The 26,564-nt window shown below is 37.6% G+C and overlaps 1 protein-coding gene across 9 annotated transcripts in view; it reads left to right on the top strand.

The window, feature by feature from the left end:
• WDR49 (WD repeat domain 49) overlaps positions 1-26,564 on the top strand; it is a 147,624-nt gene that overhangs the window by 45,388 nt on the left and 75,672 nt on the right. For 8 of the 9 annotated variants that reach the window (XM_027585699.2, XM_027585703.2, XM_027585704.2 and 5 more), the window contains 3 exons: positions 3,626-3,793; positions 5,460-5,608; positions 17,643-17,876. In XM_027585699.2, the coding sequence (XP_027441500.1) occupies positions 3,626-3,793; positions 5,460-5,608; positions 17,643-17,876 (551 nt within the window). Of the gene's footprint in view, positions 1-1,314; positions 1,432-3,625; positions 3,794-5,459; positions 5,609-17,642; positions 17,877-26,564 lie in introns of all 9 variants that reach the window. The other variant, XM_027585705.2, reaches the window with a different exon arrangement.

The following is a 26,564-nucleotide window of genomic DNA, read 5'->3' as shown; positions in this document are numbered from 1 at the left end:
GCTTGTAAAGTAAGGACCAAGTTTTTATGCAATTGTGGTGGGACATAAGTGTCTTGAATCTCAGAGAAGTTTTCCCTTTTTTTGGTCCCAGATAATTGCCTCCTCATATAGACAATGTCATTGGAAATCTTGGGCACCATAGACTGAAAGTGTAGCTTCTGAAAAGTGAGCACTAAATTGCCAATAATAAAAACCATTGATTTTTTTTTTATTAAATTGAAAGGTGTTTTGTCCCCTTTGTTTGACCATGGCTAAGAGAAGGTACAAAACAGTTTAGACTGATACCCAAATCAATAATTTCTGCACTAATTAATGGAGATGTGCCAGAGAATTTAGCATACAGATCCCAGATCGCGCATTTCCTTGGGAAGCCTTCGCAACTGATGGAGACCAAGTTTGGAAGAGAAGCTACATTAGCATCTTGTTGTGCCTTGCTCCACTTCCCTGCATTTAAATTAGTCCAGACAAAGAGATGGTGCATCCCTGAGTTCACTGGAACACCGTGTCCTTCCTACCAGTTCTCTTGCTGTGTTTAAGGCAGTTGAAATCAGCTTTGAGCTGTGTTGGGGTTAATGCAGAGCATGAAATCAGCCATAATACCTGGCTTGCTAAAATGTAACACGGAGGCCACTGAGGGCAGGGAAGCTTTCGGAGAAGGGCATAGGCCTTTGGAATGCCAAGGCGCTCGTGACCACTCTGTCGTTGGAATGCCATGGGGAGTTGCCTTCCCGAAGTCTTCTTAGTCCAAACAGCCACGCTGTAATCTAAGAGATGTGTGCATTGTCCCCTAGGCTATGTTTAGTCGAACTCATAGAACACGCAGATTAGCGTATCTATCTTTCCCGTAAACAGATCCTCCTAGTTTCAGTAAGAACCCCCTTGTCACACATCACGTGCTTGAGAAACAGTGATAAGGATTTGTGGTTATCCTGAAGGACCAATAAAAGTGGGAGCAAAGAAGAGCAAAGGGTCTTCGTCTGTGAGCATTGACCCCCTTGCCTTCTCCTTTCTTTCATGGCTAAGTTTGGAGTAATCTTTCATCCATCGTACAGAGATTGCTGGCCATTCCTGGCAGAGCTGGTGGCCTAGGTTTGAAGAAAAGAAGTCTCTTCCTGCAGCTTGTTTAATAGCATGGTGGAAGGTGAAGATTCGTTTGTATCATGAACATGGGTCAAATCAGTATTTTGAGAAGTCATTAAATTAATTGCATTATTATTTTTAATGTGCTTAGCAGTGCTGAATTAGATGCATTGTGATTTCTAAAAATGAAATAGATAGGGTTATTCTTTCTATCTTTCCTTCTTGAAATGGTAGTTGCTCAGAATATAGAGGGCCCTGTGGTGGTCTAAGAGAATGGGACTCCAACTTCACAATAAGAAATGCAACTGCAAACAAACTCCCTCAAGCAAAAGAACATCAAGAAAGTTCAAGGTAGGATGTTTTCCTAAGTCATACGACTCATAAAACAAAAAAGCTTGGGAAATGATCATAAGAATTCCTAGTTAGAAATGGCCCAATTTTCTACTCTGCTCCAGCTTCTACCTGTTGGCAGATTATACAAAGTAGCCTCATTCTAGCTTACTCCAACTTCACCTAATAGCATTACTTACTCGGTTTTCAGGTATCACTTTTCATTTTCAAATCACTTTCCCACATTAACTAACTGCCATTACACGGGGTCATTTTGACAGCATAAATGAGTACAGGGATCGATGGCAGTTCCTTTAATGTCCTTTTTTATGACTAAGTAGCAAAGAGCGGAAGCATGGAAAGTGAGCATCGTAATGGACAGACGTGATCAGGTTGTCTTTTTTTCCCCTTAGAATATTATCTAAAAGTAATTTAAAAAAATATTTTCCCTCTACCAATCTTCAAACTCACTGAGCGTATTAAAAACAAATCATTTATTTTATCAGTTCAGCCCATTCCCTTGCTTGATATTTTAAAAACTTTTTCATCATAACCTATCATTTCCTTCGCTGTCTTCCAGAAGTGAGGAACACATTTTTATTTATCAGATAATTTGATTTTAAGGAAATGGCTTTACCCTCACCTCTTCTTACTCAGGCATTCTCAGGAGCTCTGGCATTCCACAGTCTGATCAGATACAAGTTATATCTTGGTCTAGAAATAAAGTGTGAATTGTTGAGCTTCCGATATGTAACACTACAGGCCCATAAATGTCACTTGGTAGCCTGCAGATTCAAATCTAAAAGCAATACTTTGAATACCAGAGCAGAATGTACTTCTTTATATGTTTTTTTTATAGCCTCGAAACTGAAGATGATAGTTGGATATAATGTGGGGAACACATGGCAAAGTAATTTTCTGGGTGGAAATACTTTATTTTGATTGTACTGTAATGATATTATGAAATTTCCATGGATTTGAAGATATAATTATAGTGTTATACACTTTAGATCTTGTAATATTGCTTCACTGAGTCAAGTTACAATATCCTCAGCATTTTCTGTAAACAAAGGGAATATTTTCAGTGAAGTTGCTTCCTATGAGAACAGTTTTCATCAGATTTTAGAGCATTGGTACTTCCTGTAAGGTAGCAGGAGGGAAGTAGCAGGTGCTCAGGGACCTTTATGGCCCGGAAATTGATTGCTCCCTAGTGAGACTCAGAGAACTCACCTTTATAGGATCGGATCACTTCTTAGGTTTTTTTTTCTCCCTTCCTTCCTCTCTCTCTTTCTCTTTTGAAAGAAAGACAGACGAGAGAAAAGAAGGCGAGAAAACAAGGAGGAGATAAGAATATCCTTCCTAGAGGGTAGGAGCTATTTGCCTTTTGGAGCCAGTGAGTCTGATAGAAATGGAAAGATCCTTCTGACAAAAGACAGCAAGATCACTTTCCTAGCTTGGGTATTGGAATTTTGCTCCCCAGTGTGTGGTGTTGGGTCATCCAGGATGTAGGAAGAGCCATTTTGCCTGAGTCTGGCTGTGTTTGTGCCAGGCATTGACGTCTGGCAATCCCACTCTAACATTCTAGACCAGTCATGGCTTAAATAAACCATGGTTTGGGCATGAGCTGGACCTCAGGAAGCAGCAGATGGCTGGTAAGCTCCTGTTTGCCTGCTTCAGACCCAGGAGGAAGAACCCAGGAACCTGGCCAATTACTCATCTTAAATCTCCAGAATCCCATATGATTATTGTGACTCATGTTGTTTCCTGCCATGTGTTCCAACTGAAAAAAAGTTCAAGGTATCCTGAGATTGGGTAAAATGTCTGAATGCTGACTTAGCTGCAACTTCTCATTGTAAATTCTTTCATGGGTGGAGGTGGGGGGATGGGTTAGCCTGGTGATGGGTATTAAAGAGGGCACGTTCTGTGTGGAGCACTGGGTGTTATGCACAAACAATGAATCATGGAACACTACATCCAAAACTAATGATGTAATGTATGGTGATTAACATAACAATAAAAAATAAAAAAAAGAAAAAAATTCTTTCATGGGTGGGGGAGGCATTCATAAGTGAGGTATTCCCCACACGTCAGGCTGTGTGATCATAATCTGGGCTTCACTTTTGACTTTAGGTATTAAAGCAGTTCTATTTTGCTCATGTTTTGTGAGAAACCAATAAAGATCCTTTTCTTCTTCTTCTTCTTTTTTTTTAATCAGTTACTTACAATGCATCTTTAGATGCTATCATTTCCAGTACAACCAGCAATACAAACACTGTGGTGCTGGCTTGGAGAGAGAAATCAAGAAAGCATCTTAAAATGACATCCTTCAACGTTGCTGAGGGCATTCATGCTTTTGATTACCACTCTCAGCTCAATTTAATTGGTATGTAAAATAAATCATGATAACTACGAGGGCCTCATAAATAGTCCAGGATGCATATTGGTATGCAGGGAGCCTCTCCACCTTGTTGCTTTAGTGCCAGGGAGACCGACTTGAACAGCTCACATTTTATTGCCTGAGAATGTCTGATAATGATGCATTGTGACATGAGGCATGTAGGAACTACATTGGGGTGAAAATATGAGGAAGCACCCCGATGCTTTCATTAGTGTTTTTATTAGAATCTGTGGAGGCATAAGATGATACAGAGGAAGAAGACAGTTTTTGTGCCATGTCTGCGCTTCTGCCATCTTTCCGACACCACCAAATGCTCCACCTGCTGCTGGCGTGGCTACAGCATGCATGCACGCGGGACAGCGGCAAAATGCTGCACGTTTTTCCTCTGTCAGAATTCAACCTCCAGTGCTTTTTGAACATTTTCAGATTATCTGAATTTTACTTTAAAATGAGAGTTCCTTTTTTGGACATAAAAGAGGATATGTTAGCTGGAGAAATAAGCTGAAAGTTTTCAGGCGTTAACTATTTAAATAAAATATATGACATTTTGAAAGCTGATAATTTGATATATCTCTATATATGTATATATATTAAAACATTGTAAAAAAAGTGAGGTCTTAAAATTAATAGGGTAGTGACAGAGAATGAACATACATGGCCTTTGGAATGAGTCATGTTAATATAAGCCTCATTCGATAATTATCATTCATAGAAAAGTACTGGTATCAGCTAGGAGGCTGAGTCTCTGAAATCACTAATGATCATGTTTGACAGTCATGGTAACAGACACCTTGAATATGAACTCAGGAAAATGCCAGCAACTACCTTTCGAAGAGAATTGGAGACCTATTAGAGAAGGCTGGGTTAGCCAAGCGAGTTTGAAAGGACTTCAATATCAACCATTTCATTGACCCATTAGTAATTATTTCAGCCCCTTTACACTGATCACTTCTTTGTACTTGGCATAGTGCTAGAAAAATAAGAGTGACCAAGCTCTCAGTTCTACAGTCGGCCCTCAACAAGAGAAAACCAAAGAGCACTCTGCTGAGTTTCCCCAGACCTGAAGACCCACTGTAACCCCCGCTCTTGATGCGCTCCCTCAATAAAACCAATTCATGCTTAAAAATATCTTATTCTCTCATAGAGCAGGTCAAAAGTATAATTCTGCTGTTGGTGTGCTTGTAAATACTCAATTATTTATAGGGCAGTGGAAATAATTTGTTTCCATATACTTTCTCATTAATTTGGGAACTTTAAATACTGTTTTAGTTTTTGCTCCCTCCTGGGATAACTGTAATGTGGTCTCCACTCCTAGGTTGTGCTAGCCGGAGGGGGAAAACATCAGGACTGGGAAGTGGGATGTCGTGCCCTCCTGGTTGGGCCGCTGGTTGCCTCCTAAGTGGGACTGTATTGTTCTGTCACCTCATGCTCTCTCCTTCCCCACTTTCCCTCCATGTCAACCATTTTCAGTGATAGAACTCGTGCCCCATTAGCCTGACAACACGATCTTCCTTCCTTCAAGGCAGGGTGCATTAGTGCTCAGAGGCATTTAGCAACCCCAGATACGGGATATATATTCATTTCAAAAAGGAAATTGTATGGGTTGTTCACATTACTAAAACCACTTTTTTCCCCTTCTAATTCTGATTAGCAACTGCTGGCATCAACAATAAAGTTTGCCTTTGGAACCCTTATGTTGTCTCCAAGCCAGTTGGTGTCCTTTGGGGTCACTCAGCCAGTGTAATAGCTGTCCAATTCTTTGCTGCAAGAAAACAGCTTTTCAGCTTCTCCAAAGATAAAGTAAGTAACATTGTACATTTAATTTGTTTAGTTCTGCCTCCTCAGTTCCTACCTAAATCTGTCTGTGGTCCTGAATTCCTCTGAGGGCTGGTGTGGATTTTTAAAATACACTGGCTAACTACTATGGCTTTGGAAATCTAAATTTGGAAAAGATACTTATGGTAATTTAAGCATAGTCCTGGGCAACTGAACAAAGTATTTCATCAAAAAAACTTTTAAACCATATACTCACGGATTTAATCCTTATAACTGCATTCTTAAAAGGTTACATCTTGAGTTTCCAAAGTTCTCACTAATTCAATAGAAAAAACAAATGGAGATGAGGAAATGTTGCTTGGTAATGGTAAGATATGGAAGAGGCACAGCTAATTAGCTATTGTTGTTTTGATATTGAGGAAACTCAGTAAATTAGACATCAAAGTTAATCTGAAGACTATCAAGTATATTAAAGACATTTCAGGGGCTCCTGGGTGGCTTAGTCAGTTAAGTGTCTGCCTTTGGCTCAGGTTGTGATCCCAGGGTCCTGGGATCAAGTCCCACATCGGGCTCCCTGCTCAGTGGGGAGCCTGCTTCTCCCTCTCCTGCTCCCCCTGCTTGTGCTTGCTCTCTCTCTGTCAAATAAATTAATTTAAAAAAATCTTTAAAAAAAAACATTTCAATTATGTATATCAATCCATTTTTCTTTGGAGATATTTATGGGATATTTTAAATATGGTTGGGGGCGCCTGGGTGGCTCAGTCGTTAAGTGTCTGCCTTCGGCTCAGGTCATGATCCTGGGGTCCTGGGATCAGGTCCCGCATCAGTCTCCGTGCTCAGCGGGGAACCTGCTTCTCCCTCTCCCACTCCCCCTGCTTGTGTTCCCTCTCTCGCTGTGTCTCTCTCTGTCAAATAAATAAATAAAATCTTAAAAAAAATTAAAAAAATATGGTGGGAAAAAAAACAACATGGTACCAGAACCAGGCAGTCCAGGTCAAATCCTGACCACATTATTTACTACCCGTATCTCCTTAGGAAAATTTCTTAATCTCTAATAATCATGTCACTTGTTTCTCTGTAAAACTTTCATTTTCCATAATGCCTGATTTTATAGATCCAGGTAATTACTTCAAGATGTTTGGTTGTGAAGAGAAGAGGTTGGGCAATAGGCTTACTGAGTACAGCCTCTGGGCCTTTCAGTGAATCTGAATTTTTATTTTATTCTAAAGCAATACGTGTATATGTAAAAATTAAATAGAAACTTATCTTCAGCTCCTTAGCCACACCCCATCCACAAGTTCTGCCAAACTTGCTTATTTTACTGTATTACCTAGGGTGTAGGTAATCTTCTCCCAATTTATTTATCAGCCTCACCTCTCCCTCTCAGTTGCCACTGCTCTAATTCAAAATCTCATCTTCTTTTGCCCAAGATTTTGCAAAGGTTTTCTAACCTGTCTCCCTACTTTCAGACTGGTCTGACTCTAATCTGCCCCTTATCCTGCTAATGAAGTGGTTTGTAAAAAACTTGTTTAGCACTTCATGGAATTCTGAGTCTAAATACCAACTCCAGAATTCTTAAGCTTTTGTACAAAGCCCTCCCCCAGCATGCTACCCTATTTTATTTCCTGCTTTTCTCTTTTGTTCCCTTAATGCTCCAGCCATATCGCACCTTGGGCTGTTCCCGCTATGCTGCTTCATGGCTCTGCAGCGTGCTCTTCCTTCTGCCTTTGGTTCCCTCTCCTGATGATCACTTGGCAAATGCCTGTTTATCCTCAAAGTTCCAGAGTTTTCGGAGTCTTTCACACAGAGGGTGTTTCCTGCCCTCCAGTTGTACCTGTTTGTAGGTTCTCAGTAAATCTTAAATGAATGAATCTTTAGCAAACATAAATATGAAAGAAATAACAGGGATTTTATTATAACAGAATTCCATGAAAGTGTTGACTGAAAAAAAAAGCTGATCTTAAAGTAGATTAGTAAATACCTTATTCATCTTACTGAAGACTATAGCCTGGGAGACAGTATTTCACATTGTTCTGAAGAACTGCTCCAAAGTTTGTGAGTTTACAGGGATTATATGTGAAAAGGGGAAGGGGTATATGTACTTACAAGCAGTTCTTCAAGGTATAATTTTGTGTCACAAGGTATAATTTGTTTGGGTGTAAAAACTAAGGTTTACGGATTTCCACATATACTTGTGAAAGACTGCTTAGGTCATCTTAATACATTATGTTTCTATCATATCTGATTGTTCAAAAATATTGCCAGCATGCTTCTGCTTACCTGGTTTTCTGGTTCTTCCTGTTTTGGGTTTCTCCTTGAGATCACTTGAGATGGTCAGAGAAGGCTGACATCAGTTACCCACTGATGTTTTAGTGCACAAAATGTTTTATCACTTTAAAAGCAAGTGAAAAAAAAATGTCCTTAGAGTCAGAATGGATTGTGTATAGGTATCCTCAGTATTTAGACTACCTAGCCTCTTCCAAAGCTGTTTTATCATTCTATTTTTGCTTTGACATGTAAACAATTGCATTATATTAAAGCTTGTCATGCTGTCTTTTACATTAGTCTAAATCCATTTCACTTTGATAAAGGCATAATAATCTTAGTCTTTATGTCTTTACAGCAAACAACAGGGCTTTCTACTATCAGGTTAAGCCTTTGCTTTATTGCTGTACAATTCTTTTGGATATTTTATGGAATTGGAGTTAAGGAACAGAGAAAATGAAAGAGCACATTTTTTTCAAAGAGCCTTTGAATGAATCATATTTTGGTCAATGAGTTGCTGTATTAGAGAATTTCAGACCAAAGTGATCTAGATCTAAATAATTTTTTCCAAAAATGATCTGAGACTTAAGTTGTTTTGTGGAAGACTGCTCTGTTACCATTTTGCCGTGATGGTTAAATAAATTTCTCCTTATAGAATTTTGTATCATACTAATTAATAGTCCAGTTGCACTTTGCTTTGGACTCCTAGCTTTCACTGATGACAAAGCCCTGCTGGGAGTCAGTAACTTGGGGATCTGGAGGAGGAATTACCATGGGGAGTGAAAGGATTTTCAAAGCCTGGGGGACATTGTAGCCAGTGAGCCTGATTAGGCTCTTCTACTGCTCCTAACTATTCTCTTCTGTGCTGTTCACCTTGATTTGGCCACCAGAGTGAGATGGCTTTGTAACTTAATCCTTCATTTAAGGTTCTGATTTTTTCCAGAGCCCAATTTCTACACTGTGGTCCCAAAGTTGGCAAGGAAAATACAAAGTGAGACTTTTGTGTGATGACTACATCTTACCTGTTTGTCTTCCCTTTCCTTCTGCATACTCTTCCTCCTCGGCTTCCCTCTATTCATCCAGAAACAAAGCCATTTTCATCTTGTTTAAACTACACAAGTAAATGGATTAATGCACTTTCATGAAAATTGAAAATGAGGAAGCATGTAGTGCAAAAAAATGAATATTCCTTTTGTTCACTTCCCCTTCAGATCGGTTCCTCTCCCAAGAAATAGCCATTATTAACACTTGTGTATATCTTCTCATAATTAATATACAGTTGACCTGTGAACAACATGGGGGAGAGGGGCACACGGTTGGAAAATCATGTTTAACTTTTCACCCCTCAAGAACTTAACTACCAATAGCCTCCTGTTGACTAGAAGCCTTACAGATAACATAAATATTTGATTAACACATATTTTGTATGTTTTGTGTGTTATTCTTACAGTAAAGTAAGGTGGGGAAAAGACATTGCTAGGAAAATCACAAGGAAGAGAAAAAATATATATAGTACTGTATTTATTAAAAAAAAAAATCACGTATAAGTAAGTGAACCAGCACAGCTCAAGCCCATGTTGTTCAAGGGTCAACTGTATTATATATTGTATGTATATAATAATGTATTGTATTGTGTTACAATATATTATTATATATACCATCCTATGTATGTGTACACATACAAGGTAGTATTTATTACTAGTTTTTATGTAAATGATATCACATAAGACATATTTTTCTGCAACTTGATTTTCCCTAAATAATAGCTCCTGGAGATCTTTCTGTGTGACTTTACATAGGCCTATGTTCCATCTGCATTGATGTAAATGGTAAGGTTTCATCCTTTCTGATGGCTGAGTAATATTCTGCTATATATACACCACATCTTTCTCCATTCATCTGCTGATGGACATCTCGGCTCTTTCCGTAGTTTGGCTATTGTGGACATTGCTGCTATAAATATTGGGGTGCAGGTGCCCCTTTGGGTCACTACATTTGTATCTTTGGAGTAAATATCCAGTAGTGCAATTGCTGGGAAATGTACTTCTTAAAGAAATTTTTAAGATATTGCTGATTTAGATCTAGAAATATTGTACCCAATAGTATACTCACCAGAGGTGTGTAAAGGTGCCTGTTCTCCACAGTCTTGTCAATAATGGATACTATTAATGTGTTCACTCTTTTGTGTGTGAACCTGATGGATAAAAAAAATTAAGATGAGTTTCTTTTTCAGATTTATTTATATTCATTTATTGTTTTTTGTGCATTATCTGATCATGCCCTAAACATGTTTTTTAACTGGTAATTTTGGATAGTCTTTTGGTGCTTGCTTATTTGGGGATATTTGATTTCTAGATCTTTAATTTCAATTTCATTATTAGCTGTTCTTATCTAATAATTTCAGTATCTGAAGTCCTTAGAGATCTAAGTCTGATATTTGCTCTTCTGGCAGTTCTCCCTCATGATGACTTGTTTCCTTTTTATGTTTGGCTATCTTTTATTGTTACCTTGTTTTTCACTGTTGCTAAACTATAGCCATTCTGAGGAACTAAACTGAAGATGCTTTCCTCCAGAGATTTCTGTGTGTTTCTGAAGGTGGAAATGAAGAAAAGTGCTGTCCTGACACGACTATTCTCCTTTTCTGTTGTCCAGTTTCACTGAACAGTCTTGCCTTGGTGCCTCCACCTTGCTGATGGTCCAAGGCTTAGGCTCCTAGTTGCAGTCTCTTCATTTATGCCTACTCTTCACTATTTTCATTTTAAGTTTGTTTCTTTTTCCCTCTTTTTTCTTAAGGACCTGTAGAGATGGTCCCCACTCCCTGAAGACCCAGCAAGGGAGGAGAAATTATGTTTTATTCAGAGCTGTGTTTCTTTGAAGCAGAAGGACCCCTATGAAAACCTAGTTAGGTCTGCAATTTTACTTAAATCAGAATTCCCTTGTTCTAGCTGGTTTTCACTATTTCCTTCAAAGCTGTTGTTAGTATAAATCTTAAGTGAGAAGAAAGAAGGAAGGAAATTTAAAGTGTTTAAGTTTACTTTGTAAAATAAAATAGGAATGGTGATCTTTGAAAAGCAAAATTAGAAAACTTTTTTTTTTGAAGACTAAGACAAATTCTGTTGAGTTTTTTTAGTGTTAGGTGAGTAATGATAGTGGCAAAAAATCAGTTTAATTGAAATTGTTTTGATTTCCCAAGTAAACTTTTGTTCTGAGAAAGGAGAGCACCTGAAATAATATGTTGGTATTAGTTAAGTCTATTAAAGTTGAGTTTATTAAGCTTAAATTTGTTATACTTGAACTGGGGCATCAATGAGATTTTTGTAGAACAATTCATAGTGCCTGAAAAAATGTTTTGAATTTTTCAAGCTGGGTGATCGAATACACAAACAGACACTTAACAGAAATCTGAGTCTTAGAGCTGTTTATCTTCTCTCATTCTTGTTGAAAAGAATGTAAAAAAAAACAAAAAACAAAACAGAAGATAATGGTTATGGTAATAATTTAAAGATGGTTAGCACAGAGAAGATTTTAATTTGCAGCCAATATTTTAGGTTTGACTTCAGTTCTGGAAAAAAAATGGTAAAAATACTTCTTAAAGGAAGCTCTGTTCTATGACTTTATGTTAAAAAAAACGTTATCTGAGCTATACGGTAGAACATGCATATATCATGTCAAACAAAATTGCCTTTAAGCGTTCACTGATGAGGCTTTTATGGATTATCCAAAGGCTTAAATTCTGAAGAAATAGACTTGTTAATACATAAAGGAGTATTCAGGAGACCCAGTTCCATCAGTTCCTTTTATCCTATCATCTGAAATAGGCTATCCATTTTTGTGGATTACCCCAGAGAGCTGAGATGCTGCACTGCTGTCCTCAAAATCCCCTAGTGATATATACTCTCTCTCTCTCTTTTTCTTATTTCATTTTATATCTATCCCCTACAGGATGGCAGGAGTTGGTAGTAAATGTTTGATGAAACCAAACAAGTCTCACTTTGATAGAGTCATCTGAGTCTGTTTTCTACTTTTCACTTACTTTTATGTCATTATTAGGACACTATGAATTTTTTTTTCCCTCCTACTCTGAGTTAAACTTGGACGTGTTACCAAAATGTAAATAATGCTGATTTGGTTTTACAAAGGGCACTGAAAACAGATTCCCTATCTATCCATACATCTCTCCATGTACCCACCCATCCATAAAGTTGCCTGTTTATAACAGTTACAGGACAAAATAACAGTCGTATTTACATATTTTCCTATTGTTTAGTGCAGTTTTATTATGTCTATGTGAAATGATTCTGTCTCTTGCAGGGAACAGGAAAAATTTCTTTTTCTTTTTAGATATTTTATTTATTTATTTGAGAGAGAAAGCAAGAGCACAAGCAGGGTGGTGGGGGAGGAGCAGGCTCCCCGCTGAGCAGAGAGCCCAATGTGGGACTCGATCCCAGCACCCTGGGATCATGACCTGAGCCAAAGGCAGATGCTTAACCGACTGAGCCACCCAGGAGCACCATGGGAGCAGAAAAAATTCTTCAGCAAAATTAGACTGAAAACATGGTGGCATCCTACATTTCTCTAGTCCAGTCTTCACAATGCCCCTTTGTAAATTTGTTTGAATTGTTGATTTGGAATCTATAGATAATAGGTTGAGCAACTTTAGTACATTCTAGGCAGATTGGCAGAATTTCAGAGCTGGCAGGGGCCACTTTAGGAGAAAGGTGAGGAAATGGACAGGTAAAATCACATAACTAAGCTGACAGATCTAAGTAATATTAAAATGAGGATCCAGGTTTCTGATCTCAGTCTACTGATTTTTAGTTCTAATGTATATGAATAATCCTGCATTATTAAATAGCTAACAGTTGAATCAAGGTAAAGATTAAGGGAAAAAATATGCCCTCATCATTATGTGAATAGCTAAATTTTGTCTTGATATTGATAATGTGACAAAATGATAAGCTTAGGTACTTATTTCTCCTAATATAAAAATGATGATGAAATAGAAAGCCCCCAAACATGCCATTTCAAGAACTAGACTTAGGAAGGCTGAGCTTGGACAGACATCACAAGTTCTGAGGTGTTATGATGAAAACAGAGTGTACAGTTTAGATCAAAATTTGTGGAAAATATAAATTAAAAAGTATCAATTGTTCTATTGTCATTTTTAAGCTTAGGTGTTTGTCAGTTTACTTATTTTTCCTATGAAGAATAAAAATCTCGCTAGGAATCTGGAATGAAAATTGATATTAAATATACTTCTTTCTGAACTGTGGCCTAATTCTATCCCAGAAGTCAACTTGAATATCAAAGAGAAGAACCCATCCTTCTCAAATATTAATTAGTTATTTAAGTTACATTTTGTCAAAGGGCTTGATTAATAAAACTGAATTAATGTGAGATATTTTTCATGATTAAAAGGATAAAGACATTAGGAAAGAAGGGGAATACAATTATCTGGTTTAAAGCCAAGCCACATGATATTACTGATTAAGCTGAGAGAAAGATTTCTTGTTTGAGGATATTAGCATTGGCCTTAAAACCATGTAGAGAAGTCAAGGTACAATGCAAAGGAAATGCTTGGGAAATTAAAATATATATATATATATATATATATACACACACACACACACACTAATGCCTGAGCCCCATCCTTAGAGTTTCTGATTTAATCGACCTGGCAAAAGGGCCCAAACAGGTGATTTCTAAAGTAATGTAGGTGTTTCTAATGTCAAGGTTAAGAACCATTCATAAAGAATGTGGTAGTGTAGAAAAAAACTGAAAAACATGTGGGAGGTCACATACCGTGACATGATTTCTAGGTGAGCACCGGAACACTGTTTTGTGCATTGATGTTAATATATCAATGTTGCTTTCATCCTCAGCAGAGAGAAAAATTAGAGAATTAAAGATGGAAGGGGCTTATTGGGATCATGGATCACTAATTAAGAGAGTTAGGGTTCTTTGAAGGAAGAAGGGAAAGTAGAACAAAAAAACCCCATAATTTTAAGAAAAAGTGATGAACATGCACATTTTGATAAAAAAAAACATACTTCTAGTTTTAATTGCTAATAGCAAGAACAAACCTATCATAGACTAGAGGTTATTGCTCATCTATTTTTATTTTTCATTTAATTTATATGACTATATGTCAACAAAATATTAAAGGCAATATAAATTATTTGAACAACATGGTGGAAAATGATTCTGTGGGAATTATAGTCCATTAATACTGTTGAGTTATTATTAATCTATATTCACCTATGCCCCAGATTATTGTTCTGGCATGAAATTAATTTCTACTTTTAGAAGGGAATCCATACTAAACAAGACAGGAATCTGAACAATGAGGGTATGACTATTATAAGCAATATGAGTGCTTGAAAATAATCTAGATGTGTCTAATCTTGTGGCTTTCACATTCAAAATAACAGTTTATCAATTCTATTTACATTTAGAACACACTGAAAAATATTTGCAAGTCTTAGTTCTTGTAGAATTTATATTCTTGAGGAAAAACACGTTCAGGAGAGTTGCCAGAATGTTTTAAATAAAAATATTTAGTAATGTTTAAGAACCAGAATGAATTCTTTAATGAAAAATTCTTTCCCCCAAAAAACCAAAAAATTTACTTCATAAATATATATTCTTGGAGTTAGAAGGATTGGTAATGCTGTTTATCTGGCAGGGGTTAACTAGGTCATTTTAAGTTTGTTATAATCGTTGGTAAATGGAGAGGTTACCCTATCCATCAAGCATAATTATTTCTACAAGATGTTTGAAAAAGTTTCATAAAATATCACTGTGGATTATATGAGATCTGCAATATGAGATCTGCAATTATATGAGATCTGCCAAGTGGATTAGATGAGAGCTGCAATTATATGAAATCTGCAAATTGGGTTATATGGATCTGCAAAAATGTTTCATAAAATGTCATTGTAGATTATATGAGATCTGTGGAATATATAAGATCTGCAATCTGCAATAACCATGTAGAAGTGAGGCAAGATTTTATGGGGTTCTGTATTCTTGGACTTTATCCTAGCTAATGATCTCCATCAACGAGCTGGATAAAGACATATTATTACACGAACCACAATCTTCAACAAATTTGAAAGTTACCTATTGAACACCTACTATGTCTCATGGGATATGTAGACAAATCAGGGAGGAATTGTCAATATAATTGAATTAGGATTCAAAATTACATTGTCATACTTTGAATCAAAAGTAGGAAAAATCCTAGTCTTGGCTTAATACATCAGATTTTTGAAGGTAAGATTGTAGATGTCTGGCTTGATTATTTGCTCATGGGATTCATATTAAGAGCTTTTCATAGTCAGAAATTCAAGGTAAGCAAACTTCATAATGGAGTGACTTAATCATAATGCAAAAATAAATGGTTTAAAGAAGTCATAGAACCTCTAACAGTGATTAGAACACCCCTAAAATATTGATTCCATTCTGAGCACCATGCTTAACATAGGTCCTTGAGGCTCAAGTGTTATTCTTACATTTTGATGAGTAGAAAGATACTGTCTTAAATTGATAATGCAGTACTTAATGTATAAGTATATTATTTTAAAGTATCACAGCCAATAGGACCAGAAAAAAAAGTTTAGATTGGGAGGAATGAAAAGGGAGAAAAAAAATGTAAGTAACCTCTTTTTCAAAGGAAAGAGTCATTTGATCAATATATGATATGTTACACACATACACACATTTGATCAATATAAACTACACACACATACATACACTGCTATTATTTGGTGTTATGGAGAAATCTATAACTCAGGAAGGTTAAAGAAGGCTGTCTTCAAATAAATAAAAATTAAAAAATAATTAAAAAAGACTGTCTCTGAGGAGTAGGACCTGGGGTTGAGAGAGGCGGCTTGAGAATAAAGCCCTCCGGTACTATTGGATTTTAGACCATGGACCGATGCAACGATGGTGTTAAAGGTAAACAACATTTGAATGATGATCCCCTCCCTGGAGAGAAAGTGCAAACAGAGTGAGAGAATCAGGAGCCTGCCATGGTGGAGTGAGTTCTGAGGGTAGGATGCTTGAAGGAACTGGGATCATTTACTGTGGACAAGAGGTAGAACAAGAGGCTTATGTGGATGTAGGAGGAGAGGGTAGAATCAAGAGGTAGAAGAGCATATCTTTGGCTGAACGTTCTTAATAATTACTGTAGGGATTTCTATCCTGTGGATTCCTAAGATCTGTACATATGGACGAAGGCTGTGCATGTCTATGTACCCAGAAAATTATATGCGAAATTGTGTACATATATGGGTACATGCATTTAGGAGGAGGGGATAGACCATCATTTTGGACATATTTTATTTTCCCAAAAGAGTATATGATTTAAAGTACATTAAGACCTGCAGGGTTGCCTGCCTTCTGGAGTTACAAACACTTAAACAGACCATTTTTTATAGATAATTGAGAAATAATTCTTACATTGGATAAGATAGACTGATTTAGTTGGAAGAACCTCTTTGGTTCTAATATTTACACAATGAAAACATAATACAATGCATTTAATAATAAAAGTATTTATTGAACACTATTACATGCTGGTCACCATGCTAAATGCTTGACATGGGGCCTGGTTCCTATCTTCTAGCATTGGGTGAGGTAGGTACTACATCAAAACCTCAGAGAGGCAAAGAAAGTTGCTAGAGGTCGCCCTAAAGTAAAGGAGAGAACCGAGATTAGAACACAAGAAGTCTAGCCCTAGAACTTGCCTGTTAGCATCTTTTGGAGGGATTTTTCACAATCTTCCTTCCGATGCTCCCTCACTGCCCATGTTAATTTCGTACCATGGCTGATAGCAGCCACACGTGCACCTGCAAAGCAGTTCTTCCTGTTTTCTTCAGTGCTTGTCTCATGCCATCTGCATGTCTTTTTTGTGTCTTGATTGTCTGTGTTTGAATAAGAATCTAATGTCTGAGGTTTATGTGAACTTGATTTCACTTAATACCAAGTCTTTTATTTCACACACACATACAATATATATGTATATATGTATTATATACTATATAATAATATAATATATTCATGTGTATGTATAACTATATAGAGAGTATAATATATATTAAATATATTAGAGAGAGACCATGTTACTTTTCAGTTGCTAATGTGACAAACAACCACAAACTCAGTGGTTTAGAACAACACAAATGTATTTGTGTTCTGCAGGTTAGAATTCCAGCATGGGTCTCGCTTAGCTGAAATCAAGGTGTTGGGAGGGGCTCCTCTTTTGGAAGCTCTGGGGGAGAGTCCCTTTCCTTGCCTTCTCTTTGACACATGGCCCACTTCCTCCATCTTCAAAGCCAGCAATACTGGATAGAGTCCTTCTCACATCCCATCACTCTAATCTCCCTTACGATGACAGCGGACTCACCCGTAATCTCTCCATCTCAAAGTCCTTAATTTATCACATCTGGAAAATCCCTTGTGCTCATGCAAAAGGACATACACACTGCAGGGAGGAGGGCATGGACATTTGGGGGGACTATTACTCTGCCTGCCACAAGTACTTGCTAAATACAGCTCTCTTCGGGGGACTGAGACAAAAACACAGTCCTTCCCTGGGGAAGATTACAGGTGAGAAGACATTTAAATGGATAAGGAAATGCAAGAAAACTCTGTGCCATGACAGAAGTAGGAACAATTACAGCACCATGGACGAAATCTGCCTGGGGTTGAGCGTGAACTAGAAACAATTTTGGCTAAAAATGACAATTGTTCTTGACATGTTCATATGACTTGATCACTTTTTATCCAGGTTTTGAGACTCTGGGATATTCAGCACCAGCTGTCCATCCAGAGGATAGCTTGTTCTTTTCCCAAAAGTCAGGACCTCAGATGTCTCTTCCACTTTGATGAAGCCCATGGACGACTTTTCATCTCATTTAATAACCAGCTCGCATTATTGGCAATGAAAAGTGAGGCCAGCACAAGGGTGAAGAGCCACAAGACAGCAGTCACTTGTGTTCTTTACAATTCGGTCTTGAAGCAGGTAATGATGCTTTTCTGTCCCTTTCCTGACAAGTCCCCATGTCCAGAGGTTCATTCCTTTAATTCAACCTAAGGTAACTGAGGACAAATATAGACAAAAAAACAAAAACAAAAAACAACAACAACAAAAAAAACTGTGGGAAAGAAACAATTTAATAGCCTTGTACTTTTCTGCAAGGATGTGTGTTCAGGTGGATTTGAAGAGGGATTTCATTTTCAGCCAGTGACTACGGCGGCGCAGATAGAGTTATAAGGAATTACAATATTCCAGTGAAAACAAACAAAACATGCGACATAATTGAACTTCTGTTTGTTACTTGCTCATTTGGGTCTTGATGCCAAATGCAAGTGAACCTGGTTGTAAAATTCTATTTTATGAATGCCAGCCTCCCGTATCCCCGTGGAAAGTTCTGAAATATGCATGAAATGTAATTAGCAGAGATCCATTTTGCCAGCCTATTTTACACCGGTGCCTCACAGTGGCAGCCTGGAATGTATTCATAATAAAATGATTCAGTTAAATGTGGTGCCACTTGGTATGCAGCACAAGTGTTGTTTGTCTCCCCACCACTTTAATGACACTTTGCAGCCTTTGCTTATGGGAGCGCTACCTGAATGTCAATGAAGAAGCCGTGGCTCCTCTGGAGGGAAGATGCCGCTGGACCACAGGCCTTCTCAGAGGACAGGGTGGGCAGGTGCGCAGTGTCACGGAGGGAGAGGGACCAGTGGAGGTTAGTCTGCTGCCGTGATCACGGCAGGACTGATTGTAACCCGCACAGCAGGAGCTGAGCAGAGAGCCCATATCCAGCGTGAGGCCAATTAAACAATATCTCGGCCCATCCTTCCCTTCCCTTCTGCAGAAGCTTCTGCATTCATGTAGAAATGAGTAGTTGGGTTTTTGCGTGAGGGGCGGAAAGCCCTTTGTTAGTAATGAGTAGTGTGTCATGTCACCACTTCAAACACTGTTTTTTGGTTATTCTGGGAGATAAAAATCCTTTACGAAACAATCCATTTTGAATTCCATCTGCAGGGAACATTCCCTCCGTCAATGTCTTACTGAACTTCACCAAGGCAGCCAGTTAATTCAGCTCCCTGGTGGCCAAGCGAGAGATGTATTTATTTCCAGGAGAACATTTTGCTAATTGAGAGCTGCGGAGTTAAGAAGCTAGGTTTGTATGTAGATGTTAAGATCCTATGTCATCTGGCCATTAGATGAACAATATCCCATGAAGAATTCAGGAAATGGGACACAAAGATGTGGAACCTTCCATTTGGGATATGAAGATAAGCTAAGATAGTGCAAATATATGCAAGTTACCAGGAACAGTGGAATATGCACATATGGTATAGGCTGTAGGAAGAATCCCTGTGCAATTGGGTTGGGTATTTGTACCTCTACTTATTTTTGCTGTTAAGAGTATAAATAATTAAAAGCATTAATATGTATATAAAGTACATAGAGCTGTTCATTTCATACATGTTTCCTGATTATTAGTGGCTAAGCTATAGAGAAACATTTTAACATTGTATTACATTCATAACTATAAAAATGTATTGCAGTTAAGAACAAAGACAACAATATCACCCAGAGTGCCATCCACCAGTGATAATTTATCATTTCAGAGTAATTAGACAAAGCAAATAAAACAGTTTGAGCAAGTCCAGGTGCCAGCAATGAGGAAGCAGATTCATCCACTATAGTTTCTTCGTTCCAGTAGCTCAGGAGACTCAGGTCCTGGTGGTCTTCTTGGCGCTCATTGCTGACAGGTGCTCATTATGGGGCTGATGGATGAAAGAAGGGAAGGCAGACACATTACTAACTTACAAAGGAAAAACGGAATCCAGTAAAATGAAGTAGAGAGAAGAGCAAAGTGCTGTCCATGGCAGGTGATCAGTTCTGCCTGGGGCTGGGGTGAGTGACAGACTAGATCCCAGAAGTCTCATAGTGGGATTCTCTAGAAGGAGAAGGAAGCAGTTCCAGACAGCTGCTTCCATCAGCACCTTCAAAGAGGCTTGAGCACTCACAGTACATTTTTTTTTTTTTAAACAGGGAGAGGGTTTATTCTGGTGTTTGGAAGTACGTGGCAAATGTGGGAGTTGAGGCAGTAAAGGGAGCTGAGAACCAGATTGGTAACGTCATTCACTGAGTATACCACTGCCTGGTCTTGCAAAAATAAAGCATGGACTTAAGGTTAAAATAGCAATTTTCACAGTGTGATCTCAGACCCCTGGGGGGACTCAGATTCTTTCAGGGAATCTGTAAGATCAAAACTATTTTCATCATATTATTCATTTGTTGTTTGTTTTTGTCACTCTTACTATCTCATGAGTGTAAGTGGAGTTTTCTAGAAGCTACAGGATGAGTGATGACATCATTGCTCTAACGGCTAAAGGAATATATGATTTTGTATTCTTGTGTTGTAACAGTTGTTCTGTTTAAATTTCTAATATGGTAGATACATAGTCTCTCTCTCTCTCTCTCTCTCCCTCCCATCCACATAAATGGAAGCTCTTTGGATTCTTCAATAATTTTTAAGAGTGTAAAAGAATCCCAAGATCAAAGGTTTTGAGAACCGCTGAGTTAGATCAGAATTCAGATGTTGGGCAGCTAGCTTCTCATGTCTAAGTTTTAGTTTATTGACTCTTAAATATGTGTGTGTGTGTGATGGCTGGGGATTGGGGCAGGGCGGTGGGGAGCCTAGACATGAGAATGGTAACAGCATGGATCCCTCCAGCATTGCCTTGCTGTGGCTTGCCTCTAGGAAGCAGCCCTCCCTCCTCCCACATGGCCAGCCTTAGCAAGGCTCCCCCAGCAAACCCCCATACCTCTCAGGTTAAATGTTGGATAGGGGACGGGACCCTGGATTGGGCTTCATCCAGGAATGCCCCTTCAGGAAAGGAAGTTGTTTATCCTGCACCTTCTCTCCTCAGCCCTTGCAGTTCCTGCTCAGAAATATTCAGTCTCAGAGCCCATCTTTGGTCCTCTCAGCTCCTGAAGTCTCCAGGGACACACCACACTTACCTCTCCCCTCTTAGAGTATTGCTCGAATTTCTAGTTCTTTTCCAGTCGAACACTTAACTCCCATTTTTCTCTCCTCCTATGTTTTTGGTGTAAGGAAAAGATCCTTGTTTCCCACTTCTGCATTTTCTTGCAACTCCTTAGACTCTCCTGAATATCAAATATCTGCTCAATTGTGAGGTTTGGTGAATTATCACCACTTCTCATTCCAAGTTCAAAGGGAATCCATGCTTATTCCATCCACTGGCACTTGCTCTGTGGTTATCTGGTTTGGTGTCTTTTTGGTAGACTTTGTTTTTGTCTGAGTTTAATGAAAACTTTCCTTTCTGTTGTCATTTTAACATGATGCCAACACTTTATTGTGAATTCATTCTGTTTGGACTTCGGCGGAGCCTCCACATAATCTCTATATAAAAGCAACTTGGTGCAGTCTGTGACTTTCCTTTATCTTCCTGCCTCTTGGTATATCCTTGCACCCTCATCTGAGAAAGTGATATTAAGCCCCACAAAATCTTTTAAAAGAAACCACATGCTTTTCTTCACCCAGCAAAGCCTGCCCTTGCAGCTAGCAGCAGGACAAGTTGGGACAGGATGAAGAAGTCCTTGGAATGCTTAATTTTAAAAGAATCAAAGTAACTCAATATCCTGGGGCCAGTTATAATGAACTGTCTTTGCACTGAGTTCTTAAAGGAAGCTTTTATTAAAAACCCATGAAGGTTAGGAAGCTTTAAAAAACGTATTTGTAGGTATCCTATAAACGGGAATAGATAAAATTTCTGAGTTATCACTATGGCTATCATCCTAACGATGTGGGTTTATGTGTTTCTGTAAAATAGGCAACGTTTCAGTTTGTCTTGCATCTAGGACATATTTATAGTCAGACTAGATATTTAGGCATCATCGCATTTTGGCAGATAATGATATTAGCCATTTGTATTATTTAAATAACTTATTTTTGTAAAACGCTATGTGCTTATTATAAGAAATTAAAACCATGCAGTAAATAAAATAAAATAAAATAAAACCATGCAGTAAGCTCAAAAAATGAACTAAGTATTGAGGAAATATCATGTTCTAAATATCTCTCTGTGCATAGAGTATTTTATATAAATATGGTTCTGTAAACTTATTCTATGATATATTGGAATTATATGTATATATGAATATATTTCCTTGTACCTACTACTTCATTTTTAAGAAGCAGAACAATAAGTAAAATTTAAAAAAAAATTAAAAAAGCAGCACAGTATCCCATTGTATGTGTATTATAATTTACTGATCCATTTGCCTTGATGAGAATTTTGCTATTATGAATTTTTTTGTGCATAAATATATTCACACTCATGACTTTATCTCTCTAGGGTAAAATCTTAGGAATGCAATCCTAGGTTAAAATATATGCATATTAGATTATTTGGTACACAAATTGCCTCCCGGAATCTTACCATTTTACCCAATCTCTAAGAGTAAACATATTAATCACATGCATGGTTACGTAAAGAGACATATCAGCGATTGTCTGGCTGCCTCTAGAAGGACCCCTGAGGTCACTGGTGAAGTTCCCATTATCTGGCATGGGATGTTGACTTCAAAAATTTGAAGACTAGCTCTTCACTTTAGCCAGAGTGGTGCTGTTTCTTGAGGACTAACTCTCACACTATCACAACAAACATCAAGCCAGTTCATTCATTAAAAATGGGGTTGGGCTCTAATTTTCTAGTGACAGTGCATCTTCTGTCCTCTCTTCTGCACACCATTTTTTGGGAATTGAGATATTTGAGACTCTAACCAATTCAATTGGTAGTTCCCTTGGTAATTGTAAATCTGAGCGAAGGGAAGTGGACAAGCTTGAAGGAAATTTATCTCCACCTTACAAGACATTATACCTCTTAGTGCTTGTATTTAAGGCAAAATCAATGAGTTTCTCTTTTGAACAGAACTGGATGAACACTAATGAAGACTTTCTCTTTGCCTGCCTTATTTGCTGGGCTCCAGGTGAACTTCCTTTTATTAACATGGCTCTTCTTCAGCATCAGGTTAAGGCTGAACTTAGTTACATGTCAATCCTGAGGCCATGAGATCTGGTCACTTGTTGGAGACCCAGGAAGTACTGTAAGTCTTAGGGTTACTCCAAAATATATACATGCACACACACATGCACATGCACACACATATGCACGTGCATATTTAAGTGTGATTAGCTTGGAAAGAATAACACATTTCAATGTTACAAAACTCAAAAGGACAAAAGGGTATACGGTGAAAATTTCCTCTACCTACTCAGCTTCCTTCCCTGGAGGCACCCAGTTTTTATGACTTTCAGGAGCACCCTTTCAGGGCTGTTCTATTCATACAGAGGTACAGATGTAGACTCACTTTTAAATATGGAAATGTGTAATTCTTAATATTTAAGAATTGATATTATTTTAAATGTTTTTACACAAATGATAGCATATTATGCATAGAAACACTGTTCTGTATATTGATTTTTCACCTCACAACCAGCCTAGAGATCATCTTATCTCATTACCTAAGGAGATTCCTCTTTTTTTTTATAGCTGCACAGTACTCCATTGCATGGGCATACCAGTTTTATTAGTTAGATTGATTTCAGTATTTTCTATTACAAATAATGTATTAGTTTTTAACCTTGAACACACAACTTTAGCACAAGTGTGGAAACATCTGTGGAATAAATTCCTAGAACTGAGGTGATCGGGTCAGAGAGTATTTATGTCTGTAACCTTGATGGATATTGTCAAATATTCTCTATAAAAGCTGCATGAAATCCAACAGAAGAGTAGGTGAGGACCCCTTCCTCAGCCTCTCTCATCGCCACAGTCTTGGCCTTTTTTTTTAAGAATTTTTTTTTAAGAGCACTTTTAGGTTCACAGCAGAATTGAGTAGAAAGTACAGAAATACCACATATACCCCCTGTCCTCCCATTAGCATCCCCTCCTCCATTATCCACATCCCCCACCAGAGTGGTACATTTGTTGCAACTGATGAACCTCTATTGACACATCATTATCACCAAATGTAACCACAGTTTACATTTGGGTCAATCTTGGTGTGATACATTCTATGAGTTTAGACAAATGTGTAATCACACGCATCCACCATTATAGCATACAGCCTCTTCAGATTGGCTTCTATCACTCAGTAATATGCATTTATGTCTCCTGTATGTATTTTAATGGCTTGAGAGCTCATTTTTAAAATGTTGAATGGTATTGCATTGGATAGATGTGCCACCATTTATTTATCCATTCATCTACTAAAGGACATCTTGGTTGCTTCCAGTTATTGGCCCTTATGAATAAAGCTGCTATAAACATCCGTGCATAGGCTTTTGTGTGGACATAAGTTTTCTGTTCCTTTGGGTAAATATCAAGAAGCATGATTGCTGGATTGAATGGTAAAAATACGTTTAGTTTTGTAAAAAAAAGAAAAAATGCCGCTTGCCTTCTAAAGTGACTGTACCAGTCTGCTTTCACACAAGCAGTGAATGAATGTTCCTACTGCTTTACATCCTCATCAGCATTTGATGTTGTCAGTGTTCCAGATTTAAGTCGTTCTAATAGATGCATCATATCGTGTTATTATTTTACTATTTCCCCAATGACATATTATGTGGAGCATCTCTTCATATGTTTATTTGCCATTTGTTTATGTTCTTTGATGAGGTATCTGTTAAGTTCTTTGGTTCATTTTTTAAATTGGGTTGTTTTATTGTTGAATTTTGAGAGTTTTTGTATATTTTAGATAACAGTGCTTCATCATATCTGTCTTGAAAATAATTTCTTCCAATCTGTGGCTTATCTTTTCATTCTCTTGACAATGTCTTTTGCAGAGCAGAAATTTTTAAATTTAATGAAGTCCAGCTTATCAATGATTTCTTTCATGGACCATACCTTCAGTGTTTTATCTAAAAAGTCCCTGCCAAACCCAAGGTCATTTAAATTTCCTCCTATATTTTTAGGTCTGTGATCCATTTTGTTAATTTTTGTGAAGGGTGTAAGTTCTGTGTCTAGAGTCATCTTTTTACATGTTGATGTCCAGTTGTTCCAGCACCATTTGTTGCAAAGATATTCTTCTTCTATTGTATTGCTTTTGCTTCTTTGTCAAAGATCATTAGACTCTATTTATGTGTATCTGTTTTTGGGCCTCTCTATTCTGTTCTATTGATCCAGTTGTCTATTCTTATGCCAATATCACACTGTCTTTATTGCAGCTTTATGGTAAATCATAAAGTTGGTAGTGTCAGTCTTCCAGTTTTGTACTTTTCCTGTAATATTGTGTTAGCTTATCTGGGTCTTTGGCTTCTTCATATGAACTTTAGAATTGGCTTGTCAATATCCACAAAATAACTTGCTGGAATTTTTATTTGCTTTGCATGGAATATATTGATTAAGTTGGGGAGAACTGAGATCATGACAATATTGAGTCTTCCTATCCACAGAACATGGAATATCTCCATTTATTTAGTTCTTTGATTTAATTTACCAGAATTTTGTAGTTTATGTCATATAGACCTTATTCATTTTTTTTTAGATTATACCTAACCTAAGTATTTAGTTTCTGTGGATGCTAATATAAATTGTATTACAGTTTTATTTTTAAATTCTACTTTTCATTGCTGCTATATAGGAAACTGATTGACTTTTGTATACACATAAAAGTGTGTGTGTGTATACACACACACACACACACACCACGTCTTCTTTGTCCATTCATCAGTCGATGGTTTTTTCCATAGTTTGACTGTTGTTGATAATGCTGCTATGAATATTGGGGTGCATGTACACCTTTGAATCAGTATTTTTGTATCCTTTGAGTAAATACCTAGTAGTGCAATTTGTGGATCCTAGGGTAGTTCTATTTTTAACTCTGAGGAATCACCATACTGTTTTCCAGAGTGACTGCACCAGTTTGCATTCCCACCAACAGTGCAAGAGGGTTTGCCTTTCTCTGCATCCTCGGCAACATCTGTTGTTATCCTGCTCAAATATTATTATCTTTGTTCCTTTGAAGGAAGTTATCTTTCTCCTCTGGTTTCTCTCAAGATGTCGTCTTTGACTCTGAGGTGACTACGTATCGTTATTTTTGGCATTTATTCTTCTTCGTGTCATGTGAGCTTCCTGGATCTGTGGTTTGGTACCTGTTACTAATTTGGGAAAATTCTCAGTCATTATTGTTTCAAGTATTTCTTCTGTTCCTTTTTTTCTTCTCCTACTAGTATTCTCATTGTGTGAATGTTATACCTTTTGTAGCTGTCCCACAGTTCCTGGATACTGTTTTGTTTTGCTTTTTTCAGTCTTTGTCCTCTTTGCTTTTCAGTTTTTGAGGTTTCTACTGATACATCCTCCAGCTCAAAGATTCTTTCCCCAGCCATGTTCAGTCTAGTAGTAAGCCCATCAAAGGCATGCTTCATTTTTGATCTCTAGCGTTTCTTTTTGGTTCTTTCTAAGAATTTCTTCTCTCTGCTTATGTTACCCATCTGTTCTCAGATGCTATCTTTACCCATTAGAGCCTTTTGCATATTAATCATAGTTATTTTAAATTTCTGATTTGATAATTCCAATATCCCTGCCATATCTGAGTCTGATGCTTGCTGCCTTTCTTCAAAATGTGTTTTTGACTTTGAGTATGTTTTGTAATTTTTTCTTG

The sequence above is a fragment of the Zalophus californianus genome, chromosome 1 (genome assembly GCF_009762305.2).
Source record: "Zalophus californianus isolate mZalCal1 chromosome 1, mZalCal1.pri.v2, whole genome shotgun sequence".
NCBI lineage: Eukaryota > Metazoa > Chordata > Mammalia > Carnivora > Otariidae > Zalophus > Zalophus californianus.
Note: the sequence above shows the minus strand (reverse complement) of the source record. Positions and strands in the feature narration are given on the sequence as shown.